Source organism: Corvus kubaryi, unplaced genomic scaffold (assembly GCF_017639235.1).
Source record: "Corvus kubaryi isolate FWS band 111438036 unplaced genomic scaffold, C.kubaryi_AGA036_p1.0 133, whole genome shotgun sequence".
Lineage (NCBI taxonomy): Eukaryota > Metazoa > Chordata > Aves > Passeriformes > Corvidae > Corvus > Corvus kubaryi.
In genome coordinates, this window is record NW_024580667.1 from 827,524 (window position 1) to 839,994 (window position 12,471).

General features: G+C 42.0%; 1 protein-coding gene across 1 annotated transcript in view; it reads right to left on the reverse strand.

Moving 5' to 3' along the window:
• The window catches only part of DSCAM (DS cell adhesion molecule), a 437,619-nt gene that overhangs the window by 105,528 nt on the left and 319,620 nt on the right, over positions 1-12,471 (reverse strand). The window contains 3 exon segments of the mRNA XM_042033380.1: positions 4,053-4,181; positions 5,533-5,629; positions 8,182-8,378. Coding sequence (XP_041889314.1) covers positions 4,053-4,181; positions 5,533-5,629; positions 8,182-8,378 — 423 coding nt within the window.

The following is a 12,471-nucleotide window of genomic DNA, read 5'->3' on the forward strand; positions in this document are numbered from 1 at the left end:
TGGAAAGAGCTGCCCAGGGAGGTTTGGAGTCCCCATCCCTGGAGGTGTCCCAGGAAGGCCTGGATGTGGCACTCAGTGCCCTGGGCTGATGACAAGCTAGGCACTGGGCACAGCTGGGACTCAGTGGGCTGGGAGGGCTTTTCCAACCTCAGTGATCCTGGGATTCTGATGGAGGGTTCTTAGACTAGCAGGGATCACTCAGAAAGTTTTGTCCCAAATTCACACTGAGCACAAGCTTGGAGCACTCAGAGCTGGGGGCTCAGCACTCTCCAGGACTGGTGCCGTTTCCCTGACTCCTGTTAGAATAAAGGAGCTGTTTGATGCCAGGGGAATGTAGAACTCTCTTCGCTGTCTGTCTGTAAAAGGAGTAGCTCCCTGTTTTTATTCATGCTTACTTTTCATCTGCCTGTTGTGTTTTTAATAAATTATCCAGACATATACTAGGAAAAGGGATGGAAATCAGCTAAACACAGTAGCCCCTCTTTTTCAACCAAGCATTGAATTGCTGCAAATAAAATAAAGGAATTTATCAATTTAAAGCATTTTGATGTCTTTTGTGAGTTGGCATCCTTCATTTCCGCCTTACTGCTGGCCCTTTTAACCTCTGCAGCATCCTGGGGGGATGTCCCTGGAGGCTCTCAGGGTGTTTTACAGATGCGTCACTGTGGGCAGGGCTGCAGAAATCTCAACAGATAACAAAGATGAGCTTGAAAATAGAAAGCTCACCCAGATACAAAATATTTGCCCAAACTGTGAATTCTTTTTTAAGGGCTTTCTGGAGGAGGCACAAGTTGTCACAGTGACACCTGCACTTGGCTGGTTGCAGCGCCTGTTTGCTTACCCAGGAGGTTTTATTTGAACAGAAAATATTTAGGAATCAGACATTTTAGTGCTAACCAAATTCACTTGAATGTGTTTTACCTTGGCAACTGAGTTTGTCACAGCTTCCTCTGTGGGGTACTTTCAGGAAAGGAATTTCACAAAAGACCTGCTTGGTATGGAGATTGTGTTAAATTTCCCATGAGGATGATGAGAAATTTTTTTTAATATAGTCTGCTTACCAAATTGCTTTAGTTTTCACTTGGTTGTTTCAAATACTGACCTCTGAGTGGCAGGACTCTGTAGTCCATATTAGCTACTGAAATTAAAGAAATATATTTGAAAAATTCTGGTGATTTCAGAGCACCATAAAGAAGGAAAGAGGTGAAAACTGACAGTCTCCGGTACTTCTAAACATAGATTTTCAGTTTTTATTTATTACATATGTGGACTTCAGGATCTTCTTTTGATACCTGTACCCCTTTTTTTGAAGGGTAAAATAAACCAAGTGCAGTCCTTTTAAAATGAAGTCAGATCAGAGAGAAAATTATTTCTCTCCACTTTTTAAAAAAATATGTGTTAATAAGAAATAAGAAAAGTTAATTTTATTTTCTTGTGGCAAACCCTAAAAATGTTGTGTCCACATGGTAAGTAACAGAGCTGTTAAGACTGACTATTGACTCGTCCGGTTTTTATTCTCAGTTCAAGAAAGACTGAAAAAGCATAGAAAACAAACAGCAATGGGCTACAAGAAAGAAAGAAAAAGAAAAGAGAAGGAAGGGAAGGGAAGGGAAGGGAAGGGAAGGGAAGGGAAGGGAAGGGAAGGGAAGGGAAGGGAAGGGAAGGGAAGGGAAGGGAAGGGAAGGGAAGGGAAGGGAAGGGAGAAAGGAAAGAAGAACTTTTAGACTCTATTCTTTATTCCACTCATAAAATATTACGCCCTGGCATCGCTCAGTGGTATACAAAACACGTGCTTACAGAATGATGTATTTAAAAAATCACATGTTAATGAAAACTAGCCGCTTCCCGCCCGTTCCCAGAAGAAAGGACGAAGCTTTGGGCTCTTCCAGGAGGATTTGAGGAATGTGGGGATTTGGGGAAGCGGCGGCCGCTCGCAGGCCCGGTCTGGCGCTGCCACCCGGTGGCCATTGCTGGTACTGCACCGGCCCCGCGCCCGGCCGGACCCCCGCGGCTCCCGGGGAAGATTTTGGGAACCCCCAGCCCTGAGAAAGCCTCGGCGACCCGGGGGATGCCCAGCTCCCACCAGAGTACAAGAACGCGAAATTAAGCAGAACTGATTCAAAGTTTGTCCCTAAGATTGCCCTAATGACGCAAAAAATTAAAAAGGGTGCGGAGAGAGGCGCGAAGGAGGACCCACCCCCCTGTTCTTGTCTCCAGACCTCTTTGCGCACCTCCCATGGAAAGGTCTGGAGCCTGCACAGGACTGGCCTCTATGGAGGACCAGGTCTGAGAGCCACAGGTACATTTCTGTACAGATGTGTTAAAGTACCAAAACATCCTGAAACACCAAGCTCCTGCTATTCGTAGTGCTCTGGGATGGCAACTGGACCCTACAGGACAGGCAACCTCACGGTCCTTCCGTGGAGTAACTAATTCCATTAGGGTAGTTAATGCACCTTTTGTGTCTGATGGAGTAGGTATCAGCAGTGCTGAGCTAACTTTGGACTTGACGATCTTAATAGTCTTTTCCAACCTAAATTCTATGACTTTGTGATGGGATATGTGAGGGCTGCATATACAGTGAAGTCCATGCTTGCTTTGTGGTCACCTGCACATTCTGTGAAACTGAAGCTTTCCTTCTTGAGAAGCCTCCATGATGCATCTGATCGAAAACAGTTTCTGAGTCCTCAGAAAAAGGCAACAGAGGTGGAAAATTCTCACTAAACACAACTGTGCAGTTTACAGGTTTACTTTGGTCTTGGCAGGATGTTCCTGGAACATGTAATCTAAATTTTGTTCCAAACCTTTAATACCTGGAAACTGAGAAGTTTTCTTAATTCTTCCTCTTTGTTCTAAATTCCTCCAACTACCCCCATGCAAATTCTTAATTTTTGCTATTTCGTCTTCTTGATGGTTTAATTAATGACAAAATTCATGTGCAAGAATTCAAAAACTTGATCTGAGTTTCTTCAAACAGTCACCCTCATACTTTAAAAAATGACATTTCTGTTGTTTGCAGTGAGAAGATAATCTGCTCTTGTTAGGACATGACCTCCAGGACTTGTCTTCAGATACAGACAAATATTTCTTCGACACCAATTCTGCCACCCTCTTCTTTTCCTTTAATTTTTTAACCTTTATCAATATATTGTATCTTGATGTTTCCATCCAATCTGACGATGCTTCATTTTCTGTCTGGCTCTTGATTTATCATTCCACTGGTTAATTTCTAATCCAATGGTTAGAGAGACATCATTTTTCAATGCAGGTTCATGGTGACCCCCACTTAATCTCTGCCTACATTCTGCATTATCACTTGAAAACATCAAACTAAATCTAACAAAGACATTTTAGAGCTCTGGAATCCCTTTCTGTCCCTGCTTCAATCAAAGGGAAGCACCTCAGTTGTCCTAAATGGGGTTGTGCTGAGTTACATCATTCTTAAATATTTATTCTTGTATTTGAGAAATACAAGAGATGTTTTAGGGTGAGAAAGGAGAGTGACTTTCAAAAACTTTTCTGGAGCGGGTGGGTGGTTGGAAAGAAATTAAAACAATCAAAAAGAAAACAGAGCCCAGAAACTTTTAGGTGTGCATATCCCTTGAAGGCATCTTTTCCCAATTTACATCTCCAAACCTGCCATTCCTGACTTCAGCCTCAGTGAAGAATTTCCACTCCTCATCTTTCAGGTACATTATCAATCTCTCCTGTACATTATTGATTTCATTTACAAAGCAGGGCTAAAATGATGACTAATGATTCAACATACTTGAAAATATTTTATCTACTAATGAAAACATCACAAAAATTTCTGCCTCAGTAAATATAGCATGAAGTGGTAAAAGGGAAAAGCAGCAATTGCTAAATTTAACATCTTTACCACAAAACAAATTAAAAAAAGGACAGAAAATGAAGATAAATCTTCCTGTGGAAGATTAAACAAACCATGATAAAGAATTCCATCAGGCACTTTCAATTTATGAATTACCTTTTACAACACAAACTCACTGCTGGAATGACCAGCAATGGGGATTACTGAGATTGTTCCTTACCTGACTTGTTCTTGCACTCGATGTCGTAGCCAGTAATGGGGCTGTTGCCGTCGAAGCCCATGGTCCACCGGAGGGCGATGCTCCGGGCTCTCACCTCGCGGATCTCTATCTCGGGGGGGTCGGGGGGTTCTGGGCAAACACACACACAGAGCTCTGCTCAGAACAGACCCCATCCTCTTAACAGTGTCACACCAACCAGCGTGGCACTGGCTCAGCCTTCCTGGCATTTCTCTGGGCACTCACTGGGACCCTGATCCTGTTAATTACCTGCTGGAAGCACTCAACACTTTTCAGTTCAGAGTCACTGGTGTCATCTTGAATACTGGCTCCTCTTTAACATTCTTGGTTGCATTTCCTTAAAATCCCTCCAGCTCGCACTTTCATTCCAGGAAAGATGTTTTACCCCAAACACCACCTTTCACTGATACTGCTATCAGTGATTTTACACAAAACATGATCGTAGAAATATGAGTACTAAACTCAAAAGTGCTAAATTTGGTGGGGAGAGGGAGTAAAATTTCTATCTCTTTGAGTGTGTTTAAAAGTCTTAGTTCAATAACAGAATAATTTGATAAAATCACTCTAAAAGCCTCTTTCTGCCTCTAAAGATAACGTTATAAATAACCAGCACTTAGACCTATTCTAATGTCCCTTTAAATTGTCATGGCAGCTTCGATGAGCAGTGGTGGAGCTGCGAACATGTCCCCAAACTCCACCTGAATTTTTCAACAGGGCTGCCCTAGGCATCCACTGGAATTTGCTGCTACTTAGAATCAAGGGCACTGAGAGCCAAATCTGCAAGTTGTAGGAATTTGCTGTGTGCAGGCTCGGAGAGGCACAGGAGGAAGCAGCACCACACGGGAACGAGCAGTGGCCAGTGGCTGAGTCCTGCCCATGCCCTGCATCTCAAATATTGTCACCTTTCCAAGACTTGCTGTTTCTGCCCTGTGGAAGGGGAACCCCAGCTCCAGGCAACATAAATTCCTAGAATTTGGATCATGCAAACTGCTCACAATTTATTTTGACTGATTAAACATGAAATATTTTGCTTGAAGTTCTACAGTAGGTTTAATGTTTCTCTAGAGATTAAGTAAGATCACTTTTGCTTTATTTCAGACCTGGGTTTGAAGCACATTTGTTCTTTAAAATCAAATGCAACCTGCTCTCTCTCAATCCTCCATATCCACAGTCCTCACTGAAGATACTGGTTTTAAGTATCCTTACCAATTGTCAACTATTGTAATTAAGAAAAAAAATCTAATTAATTCTTGCACATCTAGAAAGACTCAAGCTTATCTTTTATTTTGATTTAATTTGTGATGCTGGAAAAGGAAAGACTGAAAATTTTAATGCAGCTGCTCATTTCTTTGACAATGAGGAACACAATTAGGAATCTGAACCTCCCTCCCCCCCAACAGATTTCTACACTTCCTGTCCTACAATAGCTGTGGGTTTTTTCCTTGTGTTGTCCTCTCCCTACCTTGCACAGTGAGCTGAATTATTCCACGATCCTCCCCGTAAGAATTGATGGCATGGCAGGAAAAGAAGCCAGAATCTTCACGCACAGTTGGCAGAATCTATAGGAGGTTGGAAAAGAAGTGATGGATTGAACAGCACGCAGAGAAAATAAACCAACAGCTTGTCTGTGTGGCTCAAGAAAAATCGTGCAGACTGTTCTCCTCGACAGCAATAAATAGATATTGCAGGTTACACACATCCATTTGCATAGGAAAACTTCCAAAATACTGAGATTATCAAAGCCAGCAGCACCTGGGCTGAGGACACAGGCTACCAGCTCTACATGTGTAGTCAGGAGCTGGAGCTCCACCTATTCCTGCTGCTTCTCCTTAGGAGCCTTGTTTCCAGTTCCTCACAAGTTTGCCAAGTGTTTAACTGTTGGCTGAAATTTGCCATACAAAATGGTGCTTCCTGCTGCCTCCAAATTTTTCCAGCTATTTCTGAAAATAACTCAAGTGGCTGAAGTCTGTGTGGAGGAAATAAAGGTTCAAACACTGGTGGTGAGCCCTGTAGTGTTCAGCATGGTGCCTCGTAATAAAGTTTCGTGTGGTCTTTCTTTTCAATTTGTTGTTTAATAGCGAGGAAATTTATATATAATATTTACAAACGTGGTCATAATAGTATTTTTCTACAGGGCCACTGCTTCATTCCAGGTACAATAAAGAAGGAATTTTTTTTAAACGAGCAGATATTTGAAATAGCATTTCTTTCTCATTGTTCAGTGTGCTGCTCCTCAATTTATTTACTGCACATGGTTCAAACTATGCCCTGAAAACAGACGTTCATTTTCTCACACCATTTTCTGTGAATTCACCCATTGCAGAAACACGAGTGAATTTATTTTCATCAGCCCTGACACCATGAAGAGCATTGCCACCATTTCATGTTAGGAATTAAGGAAGCAGATGTATGACAACGTTTGTGGCTGCTTGACAAGTTGCCACATATTAGCCGAGCCATGGAAACTCCACGTGCTCTTTATTCCTCAGCAAGACCCAGGTGATGTGAGTACAACTCCCAGTCACCACTGGTTAAGATAAATGGATTAATTTCCCACTTGCTGTAAGGAAATTGGAGAATTGTCTGAGATGCAGCAACTTGTCAAGCTGTGTTCACTTGCACGTGTGGCTGAGCTTGGAGACAGGGAAACAAAAATTTCCAGAGCCCAATTTGAGACATGTAGGGCCTTTCTCCTTCCCCCTCAGAGTCCTGAGCAATAAATAGCCTTTCACGTGTTCATAACAGCTTCCACTGAGTTAAACTGCAGCTGGGAGGGCTTCGTACTTCTGCAAATCAGACTCCAAGGGCTCAAGTCAAGTGGCCAGAAAACAAAGAACACACAATTATTGGCCACCTGTGAAAAGTTTGGTCTCAAAGATCAGCTTTGCTTCACACAGTGCCATTCATTACTCAACCCTAATTCAGCCCCAGAGAAAATCCAAGTCCAGCCTCACTGAGGCAGGGGCCCTGCCGAAAGAATAAAAGCTGAGTACACAACTAAAGATCACATCATCATGCAAAAGCACTGAACTCAGAGCTTCAGAGACAGCCTTAATCTGGCATTTTCTACTTTTTGGCTCATTTTGTCTCTCAGAAGTGAAAGGATTTGTATGTAACACATGCATGGGTGTAGAACGCCCCTGCTGTACCCAACTGCCTCAGAAGAGAACTCTCCAAGCAGGTCTCCAGCCCTCCAAATAGAAATATGGTTGTGTATTCAGGGGTTATCTTATTAAAGTCAACAAGAAGAATGATGGCAGAGAGGCCTAGGGGTCTATCCTATAACTAAATATTATCAGTATCACAAAAATACTAATAGGAACAAAGTCACACATAGAATTTATTCTTCCTCATGGAAATCAATGACAAAGGTCTCTCACAGAAAGCAAACCCAGAATTTTATTGGATACGATCCAACACAGTTTTTGGCTGGAAAAGAAAGAAATTTTTCATAGGAGTTACACTAGAATTTAGACAATAATCAGACAGATAATTAGTTCCTTAGGCCTGATAAATAATTTTTTAAAATGTGACTGAAAATTGATAATCAAGATTTTTAAGTGAGAATATAAATGATTTTTTTCTTGAAAGATTCTTTTAGATTTCACAATGGCACATGTAAAATAACACCCTGAATCCAGTGACTCACCTGACTTTATAAAGTGGTCTCACAAGCCCCAGCAAGCGAAAAGGAGGGAGAAGAACACTTTAAAAAGGCAGCAGTTTTATCTCAAAGTGGTTTAGTGATTTTGGTGAGGGTAAGTGTGACACACATCAGAAGTTGGGGTCAGATATTTGCCAGAGCTCATCAGCAGTTTACTGAAAATGATCTGGGGAATGACAGGCTAAGGCATGAGGCATGCTGCTCCTGAGACAGAAAGGATGCAGGGCTGAGCCTGTCTCACTCTCCTGCTGCCTCTGGAGTTTTGGAAGAGGGAATCTTTCATTTGGGATGGATTGCAGAAGTTTCCTATCCCTCGTCTTGCTGCCAGCTCTCCAAGCCACAGGCTGGGGCTCTGGTGTTGTCGGGCTGGCCCTGCACCTGAATCAAAACCAAACCCAGCACGCCTTGACATATCTGGATGATTTGGGGGCCAAGTTGTTTTCTTACCTGCAGGGTAGAGATCACTTCATCCCCAACTTCCTTGGTGGAAACAAGGTAACGGGACATTTCAGGGTTAATGATCCGGTCTTCCTTCTCCCAGCGGACTATGATGGGTTTCTCTCCATGAGCTGTGCAGCTCATCTCCTTCTTTTGGCCTTGAGTTGCCAGGGTGGTGTTTGGGTAGGAAGTTATCATAGCTGGAACTAGAAACAGACAAAACAAAACAAGGTTGTTCCTCAGTGAGCTGGAAGGTCTGATGATTCAAGGTTGGCTCTTCAATCTGTGTCTCACTCAGCTTGTCTGTATTGACATAAATGTGAAAAAGTATTTTACTTTCATTCCTGTGTAAGAGAACTGATGGACCTCAAAGGGAACTGAGCAGAAAGGAGTTGGAAATGGACAATGGAAGATGTGAATTCAAAGGAAGCCTGTCTTCATTTGTTTTGCTGCTCACAGGGTGACTTGCAACATAATTCAATATTCAATATTCACAGCACATAAAGGGACTTCAACTAATAAGCATTCAGATATGTGGACAATAAAGAACTGATGAAAATGTCTGCTTCCTTCTGATGAGCTGCTGTTCTACTTGCTGACTGTTATATGTTTTACCAGTGTGTGTGACAGTAATGATCTATCAAAATGAGGGCTCAATTAAACCAGGAGCTGCACAAAATTAAAAGAAAGGCTCTGCACCAAGGAGCTTACAGACCATGGATGTGCTGAGTGCGTAGCTGAACTGTACTGAACTGAAAGTATAATTAAACTGACAATAAACCTAGCTAGATTCGAGTTTTTATTGTACTCAGAAGGTATTTGCAGAACAGTTTGGACATATCTGTCAATTTCATTAACCATTCTTTAAAAAAGGGCTTAAATTTTAATGTTGAAAAAAGTGCTCTCTTTCTAGCAAGAATAGTCTTAAACCCTAAGTATTTTCATGTTTTGGAATTCAAATTTCCTGCAAATAGGAATAAAAAAACTCCTTGGAGTGTTTTACTGCAAACCCCAAACATGGCATCTTTGAAACAGGAGGGTCTCTTTGGTGGCCTTTGCTGTCCTTTCTTCCCCACATGGTTTGTCCACCAATGAATGGCATCTGGATTTCTGTCTCTAGAAAGAATCAAAGCCCATGAGTCTTCCAGTTCAGGCCCAGAAGAAGCTGGAAGGCTGGACAGGACACAGAGCTGTTCTTTCTGAATGAATCTGTCCACTCCTCTAAAGCATATGAGGCATTAGCAATGAATCCCTTCCCTAAGCTCCTGCCCTCCAGGGCTGCCTCCTGCAGTAGCCCCAGTCCCTTGTTCTTATGCATGAACAGTTGCCTCTTCTTATCAGAACAACTCACTCCTTCCATCTGAGCTTCTCTGGGCCCTGTTTTAATCAGATGACACTGGCAGAAGATCTGATTTGATCAGGCTTTCCCCCTGCTTAGATTGTGTTTGTTGCCGCCCAGCAGAATAAAAGTCCTTATTTAAATGAATTACTTTAATTGCCATCCCATAATGTTAATACTTGGTGGCATGACCTTTTAACATGCCAGAGCTGTTAATGCTTGCACATGACAATATGTCAGGATGCAGCCCTTTCTGTTCAAAGGCTTCCTGAACCAAACCAAACCGATCTGGAGATTAAAAGCGCCTGTGGAGCCGTGGGTTTGAGTTTCCAATGGGATCTAATTCCAGGAGCAACTCTGAGAAAGGTCTTGTGTGAGGCAGGAGGCTCCACATGCACTAGTGATGAGGTACATCTCATTTAACTGTTTGGGTATTAGGTACTCATCAATTTTGTTCAAGAGGAGCATTTGAAGAGAAAGAACCATCAATAACCAAAATAGAAAATTAGGATGAGTCTGATTCCATATTCCAGAGGATGAAAATAGCCTCAGTTTCACCTGGTGTGTGCCCACGTACCCACAAGGAGGTTACTTTCAGAAAGCTGGGTTTTTGTGCCCATCTGCTTGTTCCTCCAAACCCAGAACAACCAGGGCTATGCAGGATCACAGAATCATTTAGACTGAAAAAGACCTCCAAGACCATCGAGTCCAGCCTGTGCCTGATGTCCATCTTGTCCCCAGCCCAGAGCACTGAGTGCCACCTCCAGCCCTTCCTGGGACACCTCCAGGAATGGGGGCTCCACCACCTCCCAATGCTTGACAAGCCTTTCCACGAAGAAATTCTTCCTGAATTTCTTCCTGAAGTAGTCCCATACAACCTTTTATGCATTTTATTCAATAAGAGACCCAGTTCAAAAGAGTGCCAGGCTATTAAGGAGTCCACACTACCATCATGAGCTTGTGCCACCACCTTTCTTCCTTCCACAATGTCCCCAGCCTCCCACATGTCCCTTCCTCTGCACATCTCTCTCCCCTCAACACAACATGCTCCAGTCCCCTTCACCTGTCCCTCTTTCTTCCTGCTGCAACCTCCTTGGGTTCTCACAGGTCACCTAATCCCTAATTTTCCTCCTCCAGCCTCATTTCCCATCCCTAACTAAATCAGCCAACCTCCCACGCCACCTAAGGGGTTTTCCCTACAGATGTAGTCCTCCTTCCCATCAGTATCTCCTGCTTGGAGTTTCCCTGGTGATGGTGAAAATGTTCTGAGCCCACGCAGGAGATGAGGGGTGAGGGGTTTGTGCCTCCCCACGAGGTACCAGAGCTCCTGTGCAGGTGAGCCTTGCCCTGGCAGGTCCACCCTCCTTGTGCTTCATGACCAGGAGCACACAGCAAATGGGACATCTGGGCTTGGATTGAAATCCCACAGACATCCAGGAGCCTGTCCCAGAGACTCCTGCCTCACTTTCAGGTCCTGTGCTGGGTGACAGAGTCAAACCAAACACCACGAATCCCTATTTTGCTTTTAAAAACCAGAGGCTACCTTGTAAATCTCATTTTCCCCCCCACCCCTAACAAACTTTCTTAATACAAGCAGCAAAAAACATGTAAAGAAAGATGACTTTATTCCTGATACAGCTTTATCCCTGCTTATCCTTCGCTTCTTCTCACATAATCTTCCACACAGATTCCTTATTGCCATAGCAATGCCTCACAGCTAAGTATTTCCCCTTCCTCCAAAGCTGATTTTTTACTCTTCACAATTTATCTCCAATGATCCTAAACTATAAGCTCTTCCTTTTATCTTCCTCTATGTCAAAAGAGTTCTGGTAACAAAGCCACATTCCCAAGGATATTTTAGGCAACATATTTCTTCATCCTCCAACTATCTTTAATCAAATTACTGATGCAAATAACTGAGATAAGTATGCTGGTTCTTTACTGACAAAATAATCTAGAAAACTGTAAATAAGCAAGCTAAATCTGCACTACATATGCATGAGATATTCTCTTAGGATGTCTTAAAAATAAATAAGGGCATTTAGAAATGTATCAAGATGATTCAGATGCCATATTAAGTGTGTCTATGCCTTATATCTCTTCAAATGTGCATTATATACAGACACATAATTATATTTATATATATATATATTTATATAAGAGAATTTTGGCAGGGAAAGGCATGATGCTCTGCAGGTTCAAGGAAGGGATCTTGTCATGTTCCACAATTTTGGAGTAGTTTCACCATGGGACCAATAAATCAAATTCTGTTTTCTCTGGGGTTCTCCATTTCTTTGAGGCCATGTGGTGCTGGGCACAGTTAGAGATCTATTGGTCAAAACTGGACAAAGTAGATGCCACAATTTATAAATAGTGACAATTTCCATTTTCAAGGTATGCATATCTCTGCCAGCAGCATTAATCCAGGAGTTTTCTCTGTTTAGAGTTGGGCTTTCTTTTGGAAAGCTGATTTATTAGCTGCTTTTCACAGGTCAGCTCATCATTTTCCCCTTTCTCCATGGCAACCCAGCAAGAAATAATTTAAGAAATATTTAATTTTATTATTATTAGATTAAAGCATTATTTATTAAAGCATTAAATATTATTTCTATACTAATGCATATCAAAATATTAGATTATATAATCACATTAATTAGAAATTATATTGCTTGTTAATATAATGATTGCTTTATAGTATTAACAACTTTGTCATTAAAATTGAAGTGCAAAATTCAGTAGTCAGGGTTATACTTAAGAATTGTGGGAGTGGCTCAGAAAAAACAAGAACTTTTTGTCCTACTCTTGAAGAAAACTGAATTGGGGCCTTTCCTAATATTCAGTAAAAATTCCTTGATCTGACTTATTTTTCTCTGCCACTGCTGAGGGTTTCATCAGGAACTGAGTGCAAATAAAAGTGAAAACATTTAATTACCTTGATAAAGACCAATCTTATTATCCAG